The sequence below is a fragment of the Zonotrichia leucophrys genome, chromosome 10 (assembly GCF_028769735.1).
Source record: "Zonotrichia leucophrys gambelii isolate GWCS_2022_RI chromosome 10, RI_Zleu_2.0, whole genome shotgun sequence".
Taxonomy (NCBI): Eukaryota; Metazoa; Chordata; class Aves; order Passeriformes; family Passerellidae; genus Zonotrichia; species Zonotrichia leucophrys.
In genome coordinates, this window is record NC_088180.1 from 14,902,994 (window position 1) to 14,928,499 (window position 25,506).

Consider the following 25,506-nt stretch of genomic DNA (forward strand, 5'->3'; position numbering starts at 1 on the left):
AAAATAAATGATATCAAGCTAGCCAAGACAATACTTCTAAAATTATGATTTCGATGCAGTTCTTTGAACCCGTTAGTGCCGTGTAAAACAAGCTGTGAAGAGGGACCATTACCAGTGCCAATGATGGTGCCTGAAGGAGATTCCTGTGAAGCCAGAGACTCCAAGAAATACCATGTTTAATGCACACGAGTGGGATTTTATGCATACTAGTCAGAAAATTCAAAGTTAGGGTTCCCCTAGCAGCTGTAACTCAGCTCCGTTGTGTGAGAAAATTCTTCTGCTGCTCTTTATGATGATAATTTTTCCACTTTTAATGTGTTTTTGCAAGGTGGCCAAGTTATGATTACTGTGGGAACCATAAAGTTAGATTTTGTGTGTCGTGCAAGGGAAATCTTCCTTGCAATGCTGGATTTCTGTACTTCCTGATATCTAATATATGTATTTGCAGGAAGAGAAGGGAAAAAATTACACAAAGGGTATTTTTATTTATTTCAGCATGTCAATACAGCCAAGATTTATGTACTTTGGTGCAGGAGCTGGTTGACTTTTAAATGTTTCTGTGGTGCTGCACACAATGCTGCTTTCATTGGAGAGGTGTGGATGTTCCCACCCTTTCACATGAGGATCGAATTCCACCTTGTGTGCATTTCTGCAGACAGAAACTGCCCTTAGCATAAATCTTTGTGTTTGAACGTGCTGTGGTTGCCCTGCATCAGACCAGAGGAGTTTCCCAGGCACCTTGGTCTTCTTCAGCTGAAATGATGGTCATGGGCTCTTGGAGCAGCCAAAGGAGCATCAGAGATGTCCTGGGTGATGAATCACTTCAGACAGACTTGAGGTTGGGCCACTCTACCCTCAAGATGTTGGATGAGTCAGTATTTAGGAGGAAATGTTTGACTTCCTCTGCTAAAAAATCCTTTGGATCTTCCAGTTATTGCAGCATGTTTCTCGTATTTCTATTTTCTCTTTTTTTGTGGTTTAACCCAACAGGCAGCTAAATATCACATTTTCTCTCTTACTCCTTGCTCAATGGGAACCATCATATGCAAGAGAGAATTGGGGGTTAAAGGTAAAATTTATGGGTCCAGATAAAGACAGGAAAGGGCAGAAAAGGAAGAATAATAAGGAAGAATTATATTATTATTTTAATAATATTTAATGTATTATAAAGATATTATAACACAAAAGTCTAAAAAATTAATTATATTAATTATATATTTTATATGATATTTTAAAATTATTAATATTTTGATGGAAATGATACGGCAGTTAAAGTATTAAAACAAGTGAGCACAGTGCAGTTGTTTATCACCTGCTGACTGATATCCAGTGAGTTCCTCATCAGAGGGACAGTACTTGTCCAGCAAGAACTAAAAACATCAGTGTGTTATCAACATTCTTCTCACCCTAAATCCAAAACAGAACACTGTACCAACTACTAGAAGGAGAATTAACTCATCCAAAAAAAGGACACCTTTCCCTTTGACAATTTCTTTTTAACTTTTCCTCTGAGCAATTTAATTTTAAACTCAAACCAAACAAAAAAAACCCCCACAAAAACAACAACAAAGAAACCCCAAACACCAAACCAAGTTAAAAAACTATTTAAAAAACTTTAAAGTGGAACGTGCTTTTTGTGTGGTGAAGGAGAAGTTGTGGTCGAGTGAGAGCAGCAGGCTGCCAGACACAACAACCTTCAGACATCAGGAGAGTTTGTGATAAGAACCTTCAGCACCCAGTGCTGGGGAGGAGAAGAAGAAATTTATTCCTAGCTGGAAGCAGGCACTTATTTTTCCTGGATTAAACTCAAGAGCAGTTACTGTAAAACAGGAAAAAGAAATATATATTTAAATTATCTATAAGCATAAGTAAGAGCATTTCATTCATTACACGTATGTAATCTTGACTGATGCTAGGAGCATTTACTTTCCTGTATTGTTGTCTAATTCATTGTATCTTTTGTTTTATAGTACCCATCTGGAGAAATGGATTTTGACTCTTCCTTATCATCTCAAAACTTTGATGACCAAATGGTAAGTCCTGTCATTTTGAAGCTTGATCAGGAACACAATTTGTTTTAGATTTAGGTTCTTTGCTTCTTACAAATTCAAAAACTCATCTGGTGAAGAGCCCATCTAGAGATTTGCCAGAGTGTGTTGGGGTTTTTTTTGTGGGGGTGTTTCAGTTTGTGGGGGATTTGTTTATTTAGTGGTGGGTTTGTGGGGTTTTTTTGGTTTTTAGTAGTTCAAAGTGGTTGCTAATGTTTTAAATAGACCCAAATGTTCTGGATTTTTTGAAGAACTCTATAATATCTATATTGTACTGGTAACTGATGAGAGCAGCAGCGTAAATACTCAAATAACAGTGTAGGAACAAACCGTATTAAAGTAAATACAGCAAGTAACACAGCTGTAGGCTTTGACAGATAGCAAAATCAGTAGCAAAAGGGCAATGTGAAGAGGCACTGGCAGTTCTGACATGTTATTCTCATGTAAAACATGTTTGCTTTGTGCATGAACTTCTCTACCTTTGCCCTCTGATAACCTCTCAAGTGCTGTCCAGAGCTGTTTTCACCGAGTGTTCCAGCAGGAGGATGATGCTGAGCTGTGGCAGCACCTCTGAGGAGCAGAAATCCTCTCGAGTTTGCTTCTGCTAAAGCTCACAACCAGCACTGCCTGCCACTGGCCTTCTCTCTTTTGGAGCTGCACAAAGAAGTGCTGTGCTCTCCTCTCAGCAGCTCTGTGAGATCTGTTCTTCCTCCTGAGGTTATCAGGTGGATACAAAGGACTTTCAGGGTCTCTTCCAACTTGAGAGATGCTCTGAATGCACAAGAAACAGCTCAGAAAAAAATGTGCTGATAGGATTTTGAAAACCTGTGCATGCATTGGTGATTGTTATATCACCGCTCATTTTCAGGTGCTTTGTTGAGCACACTTGATGCTGATACTTAGCTACTTGCAGAGTGAAGGAAAGCCTGGGAAAGAAATACTTTTTCTTTTCCCTCTTTTTTTTCTTTTTTTCTTTTACTTTTTCTTTCTGTCAAGGATTGCCCTAAGGAAAGAGCAGAACTTTATCTCTGCAGCAGCATTGGGAGCACACCTGCCTCGTTTATGATCTGCTTCCAGAGGTGTGTGACTGATTCGTTTGTTCTCCTTAGGCTCTGGAGGAAGCCAACGACTGCCTGAGTGAGCTGCCCAGCCCCTTTGCCTACCTGCTGACCATCCACCTGAAGGAAGGCAGGAACCTGGTTATCAGGGATCGTTGTGGTGAGCCCCACCTTCCCTCTGGCTTCCTGCAGAATTCTCACACTTTATCACTTTGTTCACTCCTTTATCACTGATCTGGTTGGCAGCAAGCTGGCTGCTTATCTGCAGTGCAAGGAGCCATGGCCTTGTGTCTCTCCTGCAGGTCAGAGCACTCAGAGGTTGGGTTTATCCACCCTGGATACTCAGGGGAGGGAGCTGCCCTCTGCCTGTGCAGCTGCAAAGCTCCTTCTTAGCTGCCCTTACCACCTGGACCCATTCAGGAGCTGCAAGAATTCTATTTGAACTTAAAACCTCCAAAGAATAATTGGAGGTTCATTAAATGATAGAGCTGCTCTTAGGAGTGCTTTTGGGATTATCTGCAAAGATGTTAATAAAAGGTGGAGCCACAGGAGCAAGGCTGTAAGCCAGCAATCTTCTAACCTGGGATGTGGCTGAGCAATGACAGCATCCTAAAAACCCAGAACCCAAATGACATATCAAAGAAATTGTAAAAATATTTGGGGAATTCCTGGAAAAAAGTGTGAAAATGCCTTCCCTTAACCGGGCTTTTATTCAGGATTTTGGAAGAGGGAGTAGAAATACTTGTGAGCAGCCAGTCATCTGCTGTGGAGGGAGAGCTGCCCTGCCAGAGGCTCTGTGCAGCCTGTAGGACCCTGAGGCAGCAGCTGTGGCAGGACCTTCCATCTGAAGCTGTCAGAGAGCTCTTCCATACGTCCAGGCTTGATTTCATATTTTTTTTCCTGCATGTGGAAACAGTTCTGGTAGTTTTGTCTTGCAAAATGTCTGAGCAGCTTCTTTTGAGGTGAAGCCATGGGCCTTATTCATTTGGTTTTAAACAAAATAAACTTGCACAGCCTGAAGGCCTGTGAAGGTTGAAGGTTTGCACCTGGAGGGACCTGTCTGATTTCACATGAGGTGCTCATTGGGATTTCTCTTGTCTGATATCTCAGTTAACTTTTTCCATACTGGTTTTTCATGGCTTCCCAAAACAGTAACTTTTAGTTGAGTGTATGCTTGCTTTTCCTACCAGTTTTTGGAAGAAGTGAACCAGTACTTGGATTAAGATCTTTATGGTTATACAAAAGCTTGAATTTCCTAACAGTGTAGCAGTTCTTTAGATTTTACTGGCAAGATGCACAAGCCAGGACACATCCAACTGCTCCTAGGAAAAAGATGCTGGAAATGAGCAATTCTAGCAAAGTAATATTTCTAGAGAAGACAGAGCATACTTTGCTCTAGGCTGTGTTTTGTTGTGTAAGAAAGCAAATGCTTGTCTTAGTAAAGCATTGGACAGCACAGGGAAACAACATAAGGGGGGAAAAAAATCCCTTTTGATGAGTCTCTGTTGCTTTGTGGCAAATGACCTCTCATTTAGTAAACTGAGTATGTGAGGGGATGCTTCCTTTAGTAAAACTGCTGCTTTTTATTACACAGGCAGCAGGAGGGGAGGAAACAGAGCCCTAATGATTATTCATCAGTCACCACCATGCTGCAGTGGTGGCTCCTTAAAAAAATAAAAAGCCCACAGTGGATGCCCATCATTGCAGGCCTCTGCTGTCACTCTGGTTATGTGACATCTTTGTGTGATGCTGGGGCTTGACCTGCAGCCACTGGGCTTTCTCAACGTGCCTTTGAAAGTGGGAGGTTGTCAGCTCTGCTCATCTCTTCAGTGTGAGAAAGCCCCAGAGATAACTTGTGGGCTGGGAGTGTGAGACTTCCCTCCTCTCCCCCCACCCTGCTGCTGGTTAGAGCTGCTGTGCTGAGCTGTATCAGTGTGCTCTGAATAATTTAAATTTAGCAAAATATTCACACAGACCGAATGGAGAGTTTATGCCCCAGCATCTTTAGCCTAAATGAGGTTTAAAATAAGTCTTGTCATTTTCCTAAATTTTAATTTTCATTTAGTACGCAATCAGTGATTTATCTGGAAAAAAATCTCAAAGCAGTCGTCAAACCAATCAGTTTATATTTTTTGAGGGAGTTTCTTTATCTACATAAAGATAAAGGAAATGGTATTTAAGATTGGTGTCCTGCCTTCTTCTCATGTTTGCACTTTCCCCCATAATTTTATTTTACAACAGTTTAAATAGCTCAGGCTTAGAGGCTGCAGTGTGGGTGGGCGACGCCCTCTCCTGGCAGCTGAGTAAAGTCTTTTGTGCTCGTGTTCAGTCTGTTTCTACCTCTGTTTTGTCCCAGTGTAAGTATTTATCTGTGTGTAAATGTAAAAATAAATCTAAGCTGTGTGACTGAGGAGAGATATTTCTGACATTGGATATTTCTGACATTTTAGCTATTGCTAAAAACCATCCTGGCATTACTCATGAAATTCACAGCAGAATTTAAGAAGTAAATAATAATAATAATAAAGAAGTATTTATCTGTGTGTAAATGTAAAGATAAATCTAAGCTCTGTGACCAAGGAGAGATATCTCTGACATTGGATATTTCTGACATTTTAGCTATTGCTAAAAACCATCCTGGCACTACTCATCAAATTCACAAATTCCCTGAATTTACTCATTATATGCTTAAGTTATTAATTGGGAATAATTATGCTTGGCCAAGTAAAGGTGAGCAGGAGTTCCACTTAGAACTGCAGACTTCACTTTTTTCCAACTTTCCCAGTATTTTTTTCTGACTCTTTGCCTCACTATGTACTGCTCTTTCCAGGATATGTTCCCTTTGGTGTGATTTGAATTCCTCCTTCACTTTAACAGATTTTCATTACGTTTTTTTTCCTCTTCATAATATTAATCCTGTTAACATCTGCTCTTTCCTATTTTTTCCTTCACTTTTTACTTCTTGCACTGCTTTTTATCTGTCTCTTGTGTCTCTCCAGTCCCTGACTTTCTGCAGCTCCTCTTCTTGTACTGCTCTCTATTGAGAGGCTGCATCAGCCCAGGACACTGGTTCAGAGATGCATGTGCTTCCTTTAAATTGCACAACAATGTAGAAAAGAAAAATAAATCAGAGTTTCAGTGCTTTCTTCTCCTCTTTTATCTATTTTTGAAGGATAAATGAAACAAAAAGCCTCTCTACAGCAACACCCAACATATGTGCCCCAGCCAAGGAATCCAAGTGCTGCTAGAGCAGGATCTTAGTTCTGGTGGAAAGTAGAGAAGCTCCAAAACCCTCTTTTTTGGGTCAAAATCAGTGTCCTGTCTAGGGATGCAGGATGAGAGAGGTGTTACCTGTTGGTCCTCAGCTTGCTTGGAGTCTGATTTACTTGCTTACAGTCTCACCCAGTCACAGAGCAGAAACTGCCTAAGCAGATGGTAAATTTGGCATGTTACCTCTGTGCACCTTTGGGGCCCATGCTAGGCAGTCCATGGTTCCTACATTCATATTTCTTGTAGGGTCTGAGCCAAACATTGAAGGTTATGTGTGTGTACATACACAGCACCAGAAGTTTGTTTTTTTAATGTATTTTCTATGGCATTATTATTACTAGATGTGTTTCAGTGATGGCAAGGAGTTTGCATTTGTGTAGTTTCAATACTGCAAGTAGTAAGAAAGCAGAAATGTATTTTTTTGATGAAAAATCTGTGGAGCACTGCAGCAGCTTGGCAAAACAGAGAGATGGTTATTCTGTATCTCATTTGGCATTAAAAAAATATCACTGGTGCTCTAAGTGTTGGCATCTTGTCTCACCCTTAGTGGTTTTAGGGCCTTGTTGACTGTTGTTTTGTCAAGTCCAACTTCGTGCTTTGAGCTGGGAGAGGCTGGAGGCCATTCCCACCTGCTGGTTCACCTTCACAGGGCAGAGTGGTTGAGTCAAGCTGAAGAAATCTCCAAGGTCCTGCTCCCCTTTGGCACTGGGATGCGCTGGCTGTGCATGTTGCTCCTGGTGGAGTCACCCTTCCAGAGCAGTGAACAAAGATATGCCACAGCTGCAAGGAAGGGTGCCTTCCTTCAGGTGGCAAACCCAGCTCAGCTGCTGTAAGAATAAACAGAAACTGAGCTTTGAGTGCCTGTGAGGGTGAGAAGCCCCTCCCATTTCCAAATCCTGTTCTTTTAAAGTTCATTTTTCATCTGTTAAACAGTGCAGTTACAAGAAACACAGTGCTTGGTGTCTTTTTTCTTTTTCTTTCCCCTTTAACCACATGTTCCAGCCTGAACTTTGTGTGCGTCTCTTTTCTACCTGGTTTTGTGTTTTGTAGATCTTTTTTACGGGACCTTTGTGCCCCGTCTCTGTTTCTTCCTTTCAGGTTTCATTGGTTTCCTGTTGCTGCACTTTGGTTTTCCTCTCATGATGGAGGCAGTGTGAAGGGAGCAAGGGGAGGAGATGCAACACCTCCATGGGTGCATCATGCTTTTCTTGTCCTCAGCACATCATCTTCTGCTCTCACATCTCACAGCCCCACTGCCACAGGGTCCTGGGGGGCTCCCTGTGAGCTGTGCCAGAGATCAGCCTCCCAAGGACAAAATAAAAGGAAAGAAACTTGTAGAATAACATACACTTTTAACTTCCAGCAGCAGTGAGCCTGCAGGAACCCACCACTCATAGCTCTGGGCTATCCAGGAGTTAGACCTTGGTGATCCCAGTGGGTTTTGCCAAACTCAGGGTGTTTTATCATTCTGTGTTTCACTGCCTGGGTCTGTGCTGATACCAGAGTGCCAGAGGAAGGGATGTGTGTGTGCTCTGCTGGGTATTTGTCAGCTTAGAGCAAGTAATTGTTTGGAAAGCAAATGCTCAGAGCAATTAGGCTGAATTGCTCTCTGCAAACATGCTGATTAATTTAGACTTTCTCTGTTTTCAGGGTATCTGCAATTAGATCATTAGGCCTTCAGATTTATTAATTATTGCCATGTATTAGGCAACTTCTCACACTTCGTTTTGAAAGGCGTAATCATGGCTAATTTACAAATGCTGAGAGTTTGGATGGTGCTGAGCACTCGTTTGGATGTTTTTTCTGGGTGTTTTTTGGATTTTTCTTTTTGTATGTGAACGAGGGCTTGTGCTGCGAGTGTCTGTCTGTGCCAAGCCCAGTTTCTGGAAGTGCAAAGTGCCTGAAACTTTGGCCTTGGGCACAGTGATCCCTGTGAGCATCCTGCCTGCACTGGTGTGGGAAAGGAGTGCACTGAGATAGGAACCTCAGAAAAACAGGAGGAGTTCAAACAAGAGCAATTTCTATGTCTTTCCATTCTTGTAATGTTAATTTAGGAAACGTTGGAATGACAGCATAGGAAGAGAATATTTGGGCCCAGAGAACACCCTGTGACTCTTCTTGTGTCAGAATTATAGTTTAAAAAATAGATTTCTTAAACCGTTCTAGCTCCATCAGTTGTCAGAGCTGAGTCTTGGAGGGCACCTGCCTGCTAACCCTGCATCTTTCTGGGACCTTGAAGATTTTTATTTGGGTGAAGACTCAGAATACAAGAAACAAATGCTGAGTTTGGGTTGTTTAGCATGCAGAAGAGAAAGCTCCAGGGAGCTTTTGGAGCCTCTGCCAGTGCCTAAAGTAGTTTTCAGTTGGATTAATTCTTACCAAAGACAATTCTGTGCTTTATGTCACATGTCCCTAATGTTTGTCACATGGTATTTTGGTAGGTTTTTCTCAGTTCCTTTTTTTTTTTTTTTTTTTTTTTTCTGGTGTTTCTGAAGTTTTTTGAATAGAAAGTGCTATGTCTGCATCTTTCATTCTATTAAGTTCAGGCAATTTTTCCCCTCCTTCACCTTCCCTTAAACAGTTTGCGCACTTTCTTCACACTTCTCTGCTCTGGTCTTTTTGGTTTATTGGGTTTTTTTGTGTTGGATTTTTTTTAAGTTTGTGTGTATTTTTCTTTTTCTGGTTGGTTTTATTTTCCCTTGGGGAACCTATTGGGACTGCTTGTTTCCAAGCAATGTTTCATTTCCATCTGGCCACGTAAAACTAGCTGGGGACAAAACTTTCCAAAATCACCTGAATTTCCTGCCAGCAGAATACTTTTTTTTCTGATTTCCCCTTTAAGCCTTGATCTCGGCTGTTTCTCTGCAAGGATGTAGTGGTTTTCTACTTAAAAAGAAAAATGTGTGTTCTATTTTAGAATGTCTTTTACTCCTTGTCGTAAATAACTCCAGTAATTCTATTTCTAGGAAGATTTTCAGATATTTATTCTTTACATGCCTATAAAATAAATCCTTAATTTCCTTCTTCAGATTAAAATTTAGTTTTTTAACCAAAACTTAAGATGGTCTAGGTTATATTTCACACTGCTCTTTGATTTTTTCAAGATTTTAAGGCAATTTGGTGGTCATTTTTATTTATTTATTTATGGAACGAGACTTGTTTCATATGCTACATTTCCAGTAAGTTTGCTCCCATAAAACAGTGTGTGGCTTGAAATTATATTGGGTCTTCGGGGTTTGCTGGGTTATTTTTTCCCTTGTTCTGAAGCAGTGGATGTGATCCACCTCTCGGTAGCTGCTAGAGGGCAGCAGTATCCATTTAAAAACACCTTTAACAGTTTAGTTTCTTGGGCTACTAAACTCTCTCCTGCTGCTCTGTCCCAGCAACGTTTTGCTCACTGAAAATTTCTCAGTTTTAGGTGATGTCTGGTCTGCCTGTACTCGTTGCTTTTTAGTGCTAGTGGAAGAAAATAGAAATTATATTGGTATTATGCAAAGGAATTCCAAGGAGCATCACTGTCAAGATGAATGTTTTTTCTCTCATGGGGGAAGAGGCCTAGATGATGAATGATTTTTTTTTAAGAGGTCAGCTTTCATTTTAACCCTTTATTTGGTTTGCTTTAGGCTGAGAGGTAGATTATAATGTATTTTTATATATATTTTGTCCATATATTTTATGGTGTGAGCATCTACTTGTTTCACTGTACAATATACAAATTAGCATCAGAGCATCTTGCTTTTCCCACTAGAGTAATATTTTTTGGGGGCAAAATTCTCAACTGGCTTTAACAATAATCCATTCCCCTGTTGATACTGCTACTGATGTGAGTGAGACCTTGCTTTCAGAAGAGCCTGCATGCATGTGCTTAAAAGTTGTTGATTCAGTTGCCTTCACTAGGAAATGGATGCTAAAAAGCATTTTTTTTTAATTGGTCTGGCTTTTTCAGTAAATTATCCATTTCTGTCACAGTTAAAAGAAGATTATAAACAAAAACCCCTTTTTTTAGACTGGTTCATCTCTAACATCACTAGGCTCTTTTCAAAAAAAGTTATGTTTTTCTGCCTAGATTGTAGATTGTCTCTTATAAATAGCTTTTAATAGACCCAGACGTCTTTCTGAGCTTGAATCCAGAAGGCTTCAAGCCCTGAATTCAAATGCAGTCAGTAATTTGCAGTCTGTGCTGTTCATCCCATCAGGAGAGGCTTGTCCACCTGGCTTATTTTTCATTCCCTGTCAACTATTTTGGTCACCTGGATGCAATCTGGGGTGTCTTAAAGGAAACCAGAACCAGACGCTGTGAGCAGAGAGGCTACGTCAGCATCTTGGGACTGACCTGGGGCAGGCCCTGTGGGCCATGGTGCCACGTCTATCCTGACTTTTCTCCACCAGCTTCACCCCAGTGACCACCACCAACCCTCAGGTCCTCTGTGTCCCCCCACCTAGGTGACAATCCAGCTGCTGGATGGCATGGAGCTGTTATTCTGCCATTTGTAGGACATGGCAGCCATGCTCTGGTGCCACGTGGAACCGACCAGGGATAGGCCCTGGGGACCTTGCTGCCACATCCATCCTGACATTTCTCTACCAGCCACCCAGTTCCACTCCAGTGACCACCACTTCCTCCCAGGTGCTCTGTGTCCCCCCACCTAGGTGACAATACAGCTGCTGGGTAGCACGGAGCTGCCATCCTGCTGTTTGTAGAACGTGGCAGCCGCACTTGGGACTGACCTGGGGCAAGCCCTGTGGGCTGTAATGCCACGTCCACCCTGACATTTCTCCACCAGCTTTACCCCAGTGACCACCACCACCTCCCAGGTCCTCTGTGTCCCCCCACCTAGGTGACAATCCAGCTGCTGAGTGGCACAGAGATGCCATCCTGCTGTTTGTAGGACATGGCTTCGTACTCCCATGCTGCTTGGCCCCCAGGGCCTGCCATTGGTTGGTCCCATGCTGCCACATCCATCCCTGACATTTCTTCACCAGCTTCACCCCAGTGGCCACCACCACCTCCCAGATGCTGTGTGTCCCCCCACCCAGGTGACAATCCAGCTGCTGTTGGATGGTGGCCGTTTGTAGGCCACAGCAGCCGCGCTGCCCCGTCCCTCGCCCGCCTAGTTGAGATGTCACCCCCGTGACAGCCCGACAGGCGAGCACCACAGGACTCCCCACCACAATTATTTTCCCTCACAATTAACACCGGTGCTAACTCGACACCTTTGCCTTGTTTGGCTTTTGTAAGCCGCCGTCCCCCTCTCTCTGGCCGTTAATTCTCCGCATTAATATTTTCCGCGGCGCGGGTGCCGCCGCTCACCCGTGAAGCCGCTGGAACATTATGGAGCTGTCAAGATAGCGAGGGATTACCCAGGCTGCCTTGCTGGAGTAAGTGACACCACTGAGGCCCCGCTTTGAGATGTTTATTTTGAGAGTAAGCTGACAAGCATGAAGGCCTGATCCCAGAGTGGCAATCTTATTTAATTAAAGGCCTCTTTTTATTATAGCTTCCCCCTCCCTCACTTTTTTTTTTTAAATGTACGAAATATATTTTTATGTAAACAAAATATATTTTCCTTTTACATATATTCATTTTATATATATATTCATTTTACCTAAATTGCTTTTATATATGTATGTTTCTATATATATAAATATGTGTAAATATAAAGGAAGAGTTTATTGAAAATAAATACATGAGAATGATTGCTAAAGCCTGGCTTGCATGAGCAGTGCTGGGCAGCCCTTCTCCCCCCCCCCCACCTTTTATTTTCCTTTGCTGTATAACAGCCTGGAAAGCTTTTCAGGGCAATAATGCAATTGGGAGGCTTACTTAGCTATAGTCTTCTTGCTTCCCATCCTCAGAGAAAGGGCTTGGAGTTTTCTGCTTGTTGGTATTGAACTTGCTGGCTGTTTGCTTTTATTCTGTATCTCCTATTTTTCTCTCTCTTTTCAGGTTTTGTCCTTTTTCCTGGGTTTTCTGTGCCAAAAGCAGATGAGTTATGGCCATAAACCACCTGCCTCCATCGTCTCTTCATGCTTTCATTTCATCACTTGCTTTCCTTGTCTTGGCCAGTTGCTATTTCATGCACAGAATAGGTTGTGGACATTATTACTATTTTTACTTTTAATTATGCAGATTTGTCCAGCTTACCCTGTAAATAAAAGTCAGGGGATTTTTTGCCCTTTTTTTTTTTTTTTTTGCCTTTTAAAATCTTTTTGAAGTGACACCAAAGAACTCAGTACTGTTATTTCTTAATTCTGCATCTTCTGAGGACTGCTGCCCCCCCACACTGTGGGGCTGTGATCTATCTGTGTGTTCCCACTCCTGGACATTGTGCTGGTTTTAAGCTGCATGCTTTGTATAAGAGTATAATCATAGTTCTGAGAAATTTTTAGGGAAAGGTCTAGTCCTAACCCACTGGGAACAATAAGAAGCTGCCCTCTGACTTTCCTGGCTTTCCATCAGGCCCTTATTATTAGTCTCTCTTAAAGGAGAAGAAAAAGAAAATTCTATTTAAGAAGTCTGCAGCTTTTTTTTTAACCAAAAAAAAAAAGAGATTTTTTTTTTCAACAATTATTATTCAGAAAAAGGATCAGCTGCAAACAGTATTTGAAAGCCAACTGATATTTTCCTTCTGCGAGTGAAACACACTTTATGCATGGAATGGACCAGGTTGTACAACCCTTCCCTTTTGAAATTAAGGCAGAATAAAAACTTTCTATAATTCTTAGAAATATGTCTGTCTCCCAGGAGCGCAGTTCTTTACAGCGCTGCGTAATTCCAAATAGATGCTTACACATAATTGTTTTTTCTTGTGTTTAAGTCTGTCTTCACATAACACTGATGAGAGCTTTGGATATTTAAATATGGATTTTTCACATCCTCACAGGTGCACCAAATCATTGGCAAGACTGAGTATTACTCTTAGGCTGGGTTATCCTCACTGCCATGTGTTTGTCAGGCCAGTGGGAACCAGGGAGGACAGGTTCAGATTATTTCTGACTCTGAAGTCTGCTGTAGAAATCAGTCTTTTCCTCTAGCAGCTCTCGCTGCAGGCGAGGGCCAGCCAGGACCACCACCTTAGCTGTTATCCTTCTAATGAAATTGAACCATTAGGAGGGAAGTTTAATTCCAAATATCACCTGCAATACAGAAAATACTGGATATGAGAGATGAATGACACCAAGGCTCAGTTAATTGTAGATGCTGCTATATCTCAGTTTGATTTTCCCCCTTTATTTGCAGCCTGTGAATTTTTTTTTTTGCAAAGTCTGTATGAATAACTAAATCAACCATCCTCTAGTTAAATCCTCCCTGTGCCTTGTTCCCCCTCTTACCCAGTGTCCTGCACGGTGGTTGGTGTTGGTGCAGATGCCACCAGTTTAATAACAATAATAAAAAGTTGATTCCCTCTTCTGTTTTCCTTTGACAGATGCAAGTCTGTCTATTGCTGCCGAGTGGCACGAGCCTCACGCTCTGTCCATGGACATCTGCTCCATAAAAACAGGGGACATTATTGCCCTGGCAAATTGTGCCACTTGGATTAAAAAACGTGTTACCTGGACAGTGCTTGTTTTTGCAGAGTCTGTTCTCTGTGTGCTTTTTATCCTGAGCTGATGAATAATGTTGCTGTTTTTTTTCCACTGAAACCTCAAATTGGGTTTTAAGTAAATTGGCAAAGTGACACCAGTGATGAAATCCTGACGGGTATTTTAGCTATTGTTACTGGTTTCCTTGGAGCTCCTATCCCAGTTACGATGCTTTGGAGTTTGGGTCCTTTGAATATATTCCTAGTCACAGGATCACATTTTCTCTCTTCCACTGTGTCATTAGTTGGCCTGTAAATAGTGCTTCAGTGCTGCTTCTGTTTGCTCTTTTACCAAATTAAAATTTTAACAGAGTTGTTAAACAACAATTAGTATTCTTAAGAATAAAACAACAGAGATCAAGCAAACAAAGAAGATTTTTTTTTTGTTGCCTGCTTTCAGGCAACTTTCTGATTCTGTCTGTAGGTTTCCTGTATGAATGAGCAATTTTTATATAGGTAATTAAGGATATACATGTATCTGTAATTACAATTAACTGCTTAAAATTATTTTATGAAAATATAATTTAAGGTTGTGGAGTTGCATACGATGGTGATGCTAATCTATTTTTTAATTAATTATCACAGGTACAAGTGACCCGTACGTGAAGTTTAAACTGAATGGCAAAACTCTTTACAAAAGTAAGGTAGTCTACAAGAACCTCAACCCAGTTTGGGATGAAACTGTTGTGCTGCCCATACAGACCCTCGATCAAAACCTCTGGATCAAGGTAAGTTTTGGTCTCAGATTTTTGAAAGACTGCCCAATATTTTTTTAAGCAATTATTTTCAACTTTAGAAACATATTGATTTTTATTCCCTGTAGCAGCACGGCATAAAACACAATCCAGTTTAAGAGCTTCAGCAATTTCAAATTAAAATGCACATATGTCTTTCCCAGATTTTACTTGCATGTTTTGCTTTCCGTCTGCAAAAACCCAAGTTTGAAATAAAACTCCTTGACTGGATCTGTTTAAAGCCGTGGAGCTGAATTCTGCTCTCCCTCTCTTCCCCTCTCTCTCTCCCCCCTGCTTGTGCAAACTCAGGGAAACCAAGGGCAGTTTCAGAAGCACGTTTTAGGAGTGCAATTTGGCTGGGCTGCACAGAATTATTACCTGGGATGCAGCCGTGACAAGTAGCAAAGCCTTTTCTGGTTATGAGTAACGTTACAGTTACCAGAACCACAAGCTACCAGTTGTGAGCACTAATTGCTAAAACATCTGTAAGCACAAGTACCTGATTTTTTGTGCAGCGTTTCATTATGCTGTCGTGTGAAGTATAAAGGAGCAGGCACAATCCATAGCAGCACACATGTCTCTGTTTACATAATATTAAGAAGATACTTTCAAAATGCTGGTTAAATATTTAGCTAAAAATACAAATTAAAGCGGGGAGATGGAAAGTGATCCCTGAATTATATCTAAGCTTTGATCTTTCAAATACAAAATTGAACTGAAAGGGCTTAAAATATCTGTTCTTTCATCGCCTGGGATAAAACTGGCTTATGATGTGAAAATTGGAAATATTTGTCTTATTTTGCCACCAGGTGTACGATCGTGATTTAACCTCTTCAGACTTCATGGGTTCGGCATCTGTGGCGCTCACTGAACTTGAACTCAATAGGTAACAGTTCATTTAATTAAAGGTTATTAATACAGCTTAATTGAGAAACAGAGGGAAGTAGTAGAATGCTTTTTTTCTGGCTTGAAATTTTTCTATTTGTGAAAACTTATTTTTGATAGAAGAGCGGGGATTTCAAGAGAAATCACTTGAGATAAATCTTCTGCACATGTTTTTATCCGGTGTTGTGCAGCGGGTTCAAATCCAATCTGGACAGAGCCCATTTCTGGGACTAAGAATTTCTGTGTTGCAGCATTGTTTAGGGAGAGCCACGCCAGGACAATTTGTGGATGTGGAAGAAGGAAGAGGGGGAGAAGATTTGGGACCTGTCCTCAGCCTCACGGCGTGCCTTTCTCTGGGGCTGAGAGGGTTTTTCCCAGCTGCCAGCGCCCCTTTTCCAGCCTCCCCCTCATCCATCCCTGCCTGCAGCAGCTGCATCTGGCCCTGATTTAGTGCCGAGGCAAGCCCTGTGCCTTTTGTCTGCTGCTGCTGCTGCTGGCTCAGTGTGGAGCTGGAAGCCAGGAATTCAAGTTTTAGTTGTTTCTTTTATACTCCCTTGCTGTGCGATGATTTTTTTGGGGAGGAATGAGTTCTCCCTGTGCGGGGAGTGTTGTAGCTCCGTGGCAGTTGTATCTGAATTTCTAGAAATGTTAATTTGTCCATGAGATAGTGTCACCAGGTAAAGACCAGCATTCCTGTTTTCAGCAAAGGAACAGAGTCATGGAGGGGGATTAAAAGCAGGCAGAATAAATATCTCTGGAGTCAAATACAAACCATTAATATTAGAAGATTCACTTGGATGAGTTTCCCTGTCACTCTTCTGTGTAGTGGAGGTAGTAGCAACTTAATTCAGTGTGTACCTGCATATGGAGAGTTATGAGTAGTGAGCAGTGCTGTAGAAGCACTGTGCTGCATTATTAAAAGAGGGGTGTATTTTGTCAGAACCAAGAAAGAACTCTCCAGATTTCCCATTTTAACATTTAAACTCAATATTGGGAATTTCAGACAAGAAGCTGAAATTTGCACAGCTCAGCCTGACCTTTAATAATCAACTCAAGTTAACTGGAGTCAATAAATTCCCAACTTCTTTGTTTTCCTTTTTTTTTTTTTTTTTTTTTTTTTGTTGCCTTGTAGAACTACTGAACAGGTTTTAAAACTGGAAGATCCCAACAGTTTAGAAGATGACATGGGAGTGATTGTATTAAACTTGAGTCTAGCAGTCAAGCAAGGAGACTTCAAGAGAAATGTAAGTGGCTTAGGAAATCAAATTTATAGCTGGAATTTGTAGGGGGTAGAAAAGAAGAGCTGGCATAATCTGATTTACTGGGAAATGCCACCTTTATTTTCATCCTCTGAGACTCAATATTGAAATCGAGATAGAGCATAACTTAAAAAAAAAAAAAAAAGCCTTGTATTTAGCTGGGTTAAAGTTGTGTAGACATTTGTAGCTGGATGCTTCTGTCTTGTCACTGTGATGTGCACTGTGGCAATGCTCTCTGTGTGCTCTGGTATGTGCCCAGCACTGCAATAGGCAGGCTGAAGAAAAGCTGTTATATTTCCTTTTTTTTGTTTTTTTTAACAACAATGAAAAAGCTTCTCCACGTAAAATTTAAAAATTGAGCTTGAACGTTAAGACTTAAACTGCCCCAGTCGTGTGGAGGAGCACCAGGCTGAGAGGAGACGGTTGCTTATAAAACCCTGATGCTCCCACTGACAGTTTCTTCACTGAGTTAATTGAACTTGGCTCCTGATGCAGAAATGTGGTGATTAGTGATGTTAGAAACCCAGAGAAGCTGGGCAGAGACTGGGAACACCATAACTGAAGCTGATAGTGTTTTTTAAAATTTCAGGTCCTGCGCGTGGCTTTTTTGCTTCTAATTGTAAAGTTTTCTCCTAGTGTTTTATACAGTGTGTACAGCACACAAATATTGGTGAATTAATCCTGCTACTGGCCAGCAAAGGGTGGAGAATACCCAAGATCAGGCAGTTACTTGGACTGTCTTAAAAACCAGACCTAGTTTTAAATATGTGTAATGCATATTAAGAGAAAATATTTCTACAAGTTTCCTGTAAAATTGAATATGAAACTTGCTGTTTACAGCACTTTAGTGAATTATAGGTATGGAATTCCAGTCTGAATGGGATTATTTATAGAAACATAAATGTTTCAAGGGGCTGGAAAGCAAACTGAGAAGAAGCTAATGTGGAATATCTGCTGTTCGTTATTTATTTTTCAAACAGATGCCTTTTTGAGAATTGTAAAGCCTTAATTAATAACAAAGTAATCATAGAGTTAATTTTACCTCACTATGTGATTATTTGAAAGCTTAATGACAATATTTAAAATAACGGTGTATTTATATGTCTATAATATGAGATGGGTTTTATTTGGAATGTGAACTCCCCTCTCACTTGTACAATCAGCATTGTTGGCATGTGTTACTGAATTGCAGGAAGGGGTGAAGCAAAAATGTAAAGTTACTTTAGCAAAAAAGTCAGAACCTCAGGAATTTTAGGATTTTTATTAAGGCCTGAGCTAAAGTGGACCTAGCTAGTGAAACAAAGCTTATTGGTTTAAATAGCAGCTTTTGGTACTCTTGGGTGCTTAGTTAACATTCAGAGTGTAGATGATAGAAGAGCTGGTGCACACTGTAATTTTTTTAAAAGACAATGTTTTAAGCCCTCATATTTCAAATGCAGATTGCTCAGCCATTTCCAAAGGAGTCAGAACAGTGAAATAGCTCTGTCCACATTAGCACTTAACAGCAAGATGATTTTTTCCCCCCTTTTTAAATTAGCTTACTGTAGAACCAGATGGCACCAAAAGTATAAGCCATGTTTCTTACTAATGGCTCTGGGTCTCTCCACTTTTTATTCTCAATTACTTTTTTTTTTTTATTGCCTCTTTTTTTTTTGGTGCAATGCAGGTATTTTGAGTTTGTTGATTGTTATGTTCCATGAAGCAGGAAAGGTAGATGGAGATGTAGTTGTAGATTTAGCCCTCTATTCTGTAATAGGCTTTTCTAACTCATTTGACAAGCTTCTGTTTGAATAATTTTACTAAACACTTTCCCCATTTTATTCCTTACCTGTTTCCTTTCCCTGGACTCTCTTTGGTACAATAATGGGGACTCATGAACAGAGATGGTCAAGTCGAAAGAAAAGAACTTCATCCAAGGTAATAATTTTTTTTTTTTTTACTTAAAGAAAATGAAAGTCCCCTCCCAAAATCTGCACCCTCCTCTGAAACAGTCTAAACAAAGGAAAACTCAGAAGTGTACAGGCAACCTGTCACAATGTGATGGCTGTGGTAACCTTTGCTTTTTTGATTTTTCTATTCATCGTGATGGGAAATTCCTGTTGTTTGCTAATTGTAGGTGCCATGGTAGTATCTAGTGGCAAGTGAACGTAAGACCCCATTCACAAAGAGCTGTTGAAAGAGAGAAAAACTTCCCGTACAAAAGAAAGGGGTGTAAATTCAGCCAAAATGAGAGGAGTTGTGGAGGGTTTGAGTTGTTTCAGAATGCACCGACAGTGGTTGGTGCAGGAGTTGAACGAGGCTCTCCTGGATCCCCGTCGGTCTTTGGGGCTGCCTCTCACCATGGGTGGAATTTTGTGAGGCAGTATTTCTTCCAGTTGCCCCTGTGGGTTTTGAAATTCCTTTTGTTCTTGGGATGGAGGCTGAGCAGGGAGTTTTCATTACCTCCATTGTAACAGGATTTCCAAGATTTGTGCGTTGCCACATGTCTGTGTAGCTTGTTTCCCTTGGTCTCCTGTAGGATCCCTGCAGGCTTCCATTACTTTTATATTCCTGTATCATTTTTGCATTAGATTTTAACTTGTTCAGGAAGCAGACTGTGGCTTTTTATGTGTTCTGTAAAGCTTTAATTTGCTATTGAGTAAATAACAATGATACAGACACTGCAAGCCCCAGTACCCAGCTTGAGAGCTGTACAGTCTCAGTCTCTGAAAAGCAGAATTTGGCTCTTAAGATGAGTGTGCTCTCATGATATTTTCCCTCTGTAACTATCGGTTTGTGCCTAAATAAATTGAATCATTAACCTCCTCTTGTTTTATTCATTACAACTGTGGTGTGCTGTGTAGAGGAGCCAACCATCTCAGGTATTGTGCCAGCAAGAATGTTTTTGTCAATAGAAGAAGTGCAAAGTACAGCTTTTGGAGCTCTGATTGCAGGGATTTTGCAGTGCTTGGAGCAGAGAGCTGCCAGGAATGCCTGAATGCCACATGATAGACAGTGATGGAATAACTGAAGAGCTTATCACTTCAGTTTTTAACTAAAACTCTGGAAATTACTGTGCCCTGGCTCGGTCAGCGTTGCTTGATCCCCATCTTTTTCACACAGCTGTCTCTGGATGCTGGTTGGCTTTGGGACCTGGGAAATGGACTGGGGTTTTTAAACTCAGATTCTTTTTCTTCAGAATAGCCAAAATTCTGTGTCGGTTGCTATTGCTGGAAGTTTTGGGGTGCCTTTTTTTCCCATTTGTTTAGGGTTTTTTTTGTTTGGTTTTCCTTTTTTCTTTTAAGCAATATCTCATTGCATTTTGTATAATGTTTGTACATACATGTTTTTGGATCTTTAGCTGTCAGCCTTTCAGATCTCAAGACTCTGTCTCGTGCCTTACCACCTTTCAAAATGAAATTAAGAGATGCTGAAGTGTGGTGCTGATTTAGGAGACATGAAAGTATTGTTTAAAAGGAAGAAAGCTTCAACCCTGTGCTCTGTTCTGTTCCAGTCACTAGAGGGTAGGAGAGCTTCAGCTCTTCCTAGGGAAGACACAGTTCATGCTCCAGTGTGATCTCTAAAGAAAACCTCTGTGACCATCCAAAGGCAGTAAAAAATATTTCCCAGCATGCGCTGGAAAAAATCTGACAAAGCAGTATTTCCTGGTTTATTGATTCTGCTACTGCACTAAAACACTAGTACTGTACATCAATAACCATCTTTAGTTAGGAAACTCTGCTCTGTGGAAGCAGTACTAGCAGTTTGTGGCAGAACATAAAGGCTGGGAAGAAAAATTGTGTGCATGGGGAATATAGGTGTCTAGGGAAGGCACAAGAGGTTATGGAAGAATAGCCAGAGAGTATGATGGGGTAGAAAACAATGCTGCTGGACGAGATAAAGATACAGGAATGAGGAGTGCAGGGGAAATGGAGAGAGCTCTGTAATGGATACACAAGCTTGTCTGGTTTTTGGGTCCTGAGCTGACTCTGGTTGGGTGTTGCAGGAGGAAAACACAGTATACTTTCCATTTGAGCAACATTTAAATTTCCTCTCTCCAGGTTTAGGCAAATAAAAGTTTTCTATTTGAAATAGTTTTCCTGGGATTTTTTTTTAATGTGCTGAACTGCAGCTGACCCCTATTGTAATATTTAGCTTTTCCTCTTCTATAAATACAGGAAAAATGACTTATTTTAAGGATGGACAAAATGAATATAACTTTCACAGCTGTTTTTTAATCTGTATTGCCTACATGAAAGAAATCTGATTATCCTCTAATTTGACCATTTTATGTTGTCTTAATGCAGATTTGGCACATCAGTGTCCTAAATGAGTCTTTTCACATTAATCACAGGATTCTTGCTGACTTCCCAAATTTACCCCAAATGTTGATGGCATTGGTACCTGTTGCAGCTCCATGTCAGACTGGCAGCAGGGCTCACGTGGGCTGTTGTGGGTACTGTGCTCTCTTCATGTATGTTCTCTGAGCTCCCTTGCTTTTTGGAGAAAAAGCTGCATTTCAGAGAGCAGCAAAAACAATGTCAGCACAAGATCCCCAGTCCAGCTCCAGTAGCCTCATGGTCATTACAGGGAGTATACAGGAAGGATTCCAGCAACTCAGTATGGTCTTTTAAATCATTTTGGAGCAAGAGCTGTTGAACTGCATGATTTAGGTGTCTCTTGATTATTACACAGTATATATTTTTCTCTGCTGCTGGAAGGGAATCATTGCATATTTGGGCAGATTCCCCAGACATGGGCAGCACATTCAGATCCCTCATTTTTCATGGGAGCTGAGAACAGCATTGTCCTCCGTGGGAGCTGTTTTCAGGAGTGTGGCTTTCTTCTTTTCCTCGTGGAGGGTGGCATTGCAAAGGGAAGAGGATGCTGTTAGGCAGCATTAATGTATTCACTCATATCTGTGTATTGACATGCTTTCCCCTCTGTTCTGCTCTCCTTTCTGGGGCACAGAGGGAGTTGGTAGCTCTCTGCTGGAGCCCAGCAGGCTGATGCTCACTACCCTTGTTTGTCCCGGGTGGCTTGAGTCTCACCCTGAGTGCCCTGCACGCTCTTTCCTGCATTTGTACAGCTGAATAACCTTTAAGTGTTGAACATCCAGGAGGCAGATAAGCAGGTCTGCTTGGGGTGGATTGACCTGCAGCAGTTCAGTCCTGAAACAAAAGCGACGGAATTGCCACCTTGATAGCTTAAGCTGATTGAATAAATTGGCTGAAAGGCTGGCCGGACCCAAGGGCTCCTCAAGCATCTCATCACAGGGGAAAATCCCTCAGTCTCCTATCTTTTTTTTGTGTGCGTGTTCCTGTGTGGGCTGTTAGGTTTCATTTTTGTCTGCCTCATTGTGTTTGGCTCTCTCCCCCAATCCCCCGTGGGCAGCGTGGAGCGCGGGGACTCGCTCGCCACGGGGTCACACGTCGTGGTGCCAATCTCATGTTGGTTCACTTGCCTTTCCACTGCCCTCTCCTCTTTCCCAAGGGGAAACTGCCTCTTGCAGAAATGGTTTCTCTGCCTAATGAGGAGAGGTCCGAAGAGTCCTCCTATTTGTGTGTTGTTGTTTTCTCAAATGGCAAATTACGTGGCCCAGTTTTGACGTTGACCTCTTCACAGGGATTGCAGCAGGCTTTCTGTTGTCCTGTCTCATCCTTTTAAATGAAGGATGGGAGAGATGGGCTCACTTCACACTTGGCCACCTCGCCGTGTCATTTAAATGTACAATTTTTCTGCATCTCTTTATTGCTTCAAAAACAAGTTTGAACTTGGGGCATGTATGTGTGTGTCAGGAAAAGAGACAGATTTGAAAGCAGCCCTGATGCACCAGAGGGGATTTGCTGGGTGCCTATGGAGGGAGATTATGGACAAATGGAGTTATCAGGGAGACTGGAGCTCCTAAAGGATTTTGTGAAGCTGGGTCAATGAGCTGGTTCTTTCCCCTCCAGAGCTCTGTCATTCTTGTTCAGCTCCTGTGTTTGGCTCTCTGAAGGCAGAATATAGCCCACCTGCTCATCCTTCTTTTTTAAACCAGAACCAGGAACTGATAAAAAATTGAAAGGTGATGTGAGAAACTTTTATATTCATTTTGAAACCAGGATCAAGATTTTGAGTTTGGTGATGTGAATACTGATTTTTAATTTTTCTGTTCAGAGTTATGGGATGCTTTTTGGGCAAATTTTTCTCCCTTTCTAAGTTGGGAGAAAAAACATCTTCTGGTCCTTTTGTGGCAGGATCCTGCTCTATGACCAGGCCATACTTTTGCTTCAGAGATTACTTATCTGATGAGTTAGAGTTCTAAATTTTGCAGTGGACATGCATTATTAAACTTAAAAAGCATCTAGTTAGTTCCAAGGAATAAGGATCTCTGGATATTTTAGTCCTTATTACCTGTTTTTTGGTTGCTGTTTTTTTTTTTTTTTCCCTGTCTGGCTTGTTTGAGGGATGTCTTTAGTTCCAGTTTTCATCCATTTTACAGCAGTGAACTGCTCATAAAGGTGACCTTTATGGTGTTACTGCTTATTTGCACACAGAGCCCAGCCAAAATCAGAGCTCTAGCTTATCTAGAGACAACCCTCAAATTGTGGTCTCAAGGCTACCTTGATTTCAGAAACGATGAGGGGAAGGAACAAGCAAGCTTGTCCAATGCCTTGTGCTTGGAACCTGTGCCAGCTTCCACCATAAATCATGTGCTTCCTAATTTCCAGCCCTGTAGCCTGATCCCAGCTTCAGCCAGCTTTTCTGTACGTCAGCAAGGCACCTTTGCTTGGGTCTGGGATGTAGCCAGAGTGTGAGCAGAGAGTTTACAGGAAAATGTAGCAGGAGAGGCCTGAAGGACCTGGCACCCAGTGTGGGAGCCCAGCTGGAAAGGGCTCAGGTTCAGCTGGGGAGGAGCTGCAGTACCCAAGTGTGGAGGCATCAGTAGTCTGGGAGGTAACAGCAAAAGGGAGAGCTGAATAGATAAAACACTTCAAAATTGTCACTGATGAAGCAGTTGTGTCCTCATTTCCTTGCCAGTTTGGACCAGGGCTTTGGTTTTTCTGTTCTCGTCATGAAGGCAGGTTGGTGGCAAGGAAAAGTGTTTGGAGTGTTTTTTTCAGTGCCTGTTTTGCCCAAGTAACTCTGTTGGACTAAAGGCTGTGCTCCTCTGTGCTCTGCTCTGCAGTAGTTTTGCCAGCTCAGAGGGAGGCTGTGAAGTTGAATCAATTAGCTCTGTGTAAATCAGTTTGAAATGAGTAGGTGTGGGGTATCAGAGAGGAGGTAAGTCTAAAATAAATAAGGCAATATCATTTTCTTGTCACCTGGGAGGCATTTTCCATCGTGCAGACTTCCCTAGGCAGCACTAAAGTTGACTCATTGAAGGCCTGGGTCTGTGGGTCTACCACACATCTGATTTTCCCCAGACGTGCTTCCTTCCAGAAACTGTGAGTGGAATCTGAGACACTGCCTGTTTCACTGGGATTTCCATCAGGGTGGTCAGAGGAACAGCCTGCCAAATACCTGGGGAGGCTGGAGAGGTGACCACAGAGTAAGCACAGAGGGGCTCTTTGGTGCTGCGAGGCACAGGAAACGTGCCAGACCTGCTGAGCAGACTCTGTGGGGGCGACCTGGGCATGTCCAGGAAATCCAAAGCATTCCTCATGTGCCGTGCCTTGCAGGGGTGTGAGACAAGCAGCCTTCCCTCAGTTTGGAGAGAGCCCTGTGCCAGTGGCAGGGCTGCACTGGGGGAGGTGGGGAAGCTGGAGGGGATTCATGGAGCCTGTGAGGAGCTGCTGCAGGTCAGCACCATGCCCTGAACCAGTTGCAAACATCTTGGCTCCACTCTGCAGTGGGATGCTCTCAAGTGATGCTGGATCTCATGCAGGTCCTGTTTGCTGGAGAGCAGCTCACCCCTCTGCAGAGCCAGAGAAGGGGGTGCACGGGGCTCTTTGCTTGGGCCCACCTGTTTTGGGAGGTCAAGGTTGGTGCATTGCAATGTGTTTCAGTAATATTGAGTGCAGGTGCTGATTTTTCCAGGGGCTGTGTGGGATCCAGGCTGGTTTGGGTACCTCCCAAGAGTCCTTTGAACTGTCAAGTCAGCAGCTACAAGGGTGGGGTTATGTGTGCTGTAGAGCTGGGGTAGGAAGGTCCCCAACGCTGAGTGACTCCCTGAAATACTGGCCTGGATGAAAAAAAGAAAAGAATCCAAGTTTGATTTGAAAGCTGAGTGATAACAACTGTCTTTTGTGTTCAGCCTGGAAGCTTTGAAGAGAGCTGGATGCTTTGTTTTTAAAAGAAATTGTAACGTGGAGAATAAACTTCATCTGTTTTTTTTTTTTTTTTTTTTGTGAACTAACATCAAATACCTCTTCCTCCTCCGAGGAAGGAGCAGGAGGGGGAGGGAAAATCCTTGCTCCTAAAGCAGCGAGTACATCACATCAAACATGACTATGTTAAATACTAAAATGTTCAAAGTACAAGCGAGATAGATAAAGGCTTTGATGGGAAGTGGATATTTCCCAGGGACATTACAAGCAATAATCCAGATGTTATGGTGTAATGCAATGAGTGTCCATGGATAGATGGGGAGCTCAAGCCAAGCAGCGCCTGCTGTAGGCCTTAGCCCTCCACTCCCATGCTGTTACGCCATATGGAAGCAATCTCCAGGCCCCCTTAATAGCCAGCTTTGGATTCCATTTTCACAG

General features: G+C 42.0%; 1 protein-coding gene across 7 annotated transcripts in view; it reads left to right on the forward strand.

Moving 5' to 3' along the window:
• The window catches only part of MCTP2 (multiple C2 and transmembrane domain containing 2), a 152,684-nt gene that overhangs the window by 54,390 nt on the left and 72,788 nt on the right, over nucleotides 1-25,506 (forward strand). For 6 of the 7 annotated variants that reach the window (XM_064722135.1, XM_064722134.1, XM_064722136.1 and 3 more), the window contains 6 exons: nucleotides 1,971-2,033; nucleotides 3,158-3,266; nucleotides 14,545-14,687; nucleotides 15,503-15,579; nucleotides 16,711-16,822; nucleotides 18,719-18,754. In XM_064722135.1, the coding sequence (XP_064578205.1) occupies nucleotides 1,971-2,033; nucleotides 3,158-3,266; nucleotides 14,545-14,687; nucleotides 15,503-15,579; nucleotides 16,711-16,822; nucleotides 18,719-18,754 (540 nt within the window). Of the gene's footprint in view, nucleotides 1-1,805; nucleotides 1,869-1,970; nucleotides 2,034-3,157; nucleotides 3,267-14,544; nucleotides 14,688-15,502; nucleotides 15,580-16,710; nucleotides 16,823-18,718; nucleotides 18,755-25,506 lie in introns of those variants that run through there. The other variant, XM_064722140.1, reaches the window with a different exon arrangement.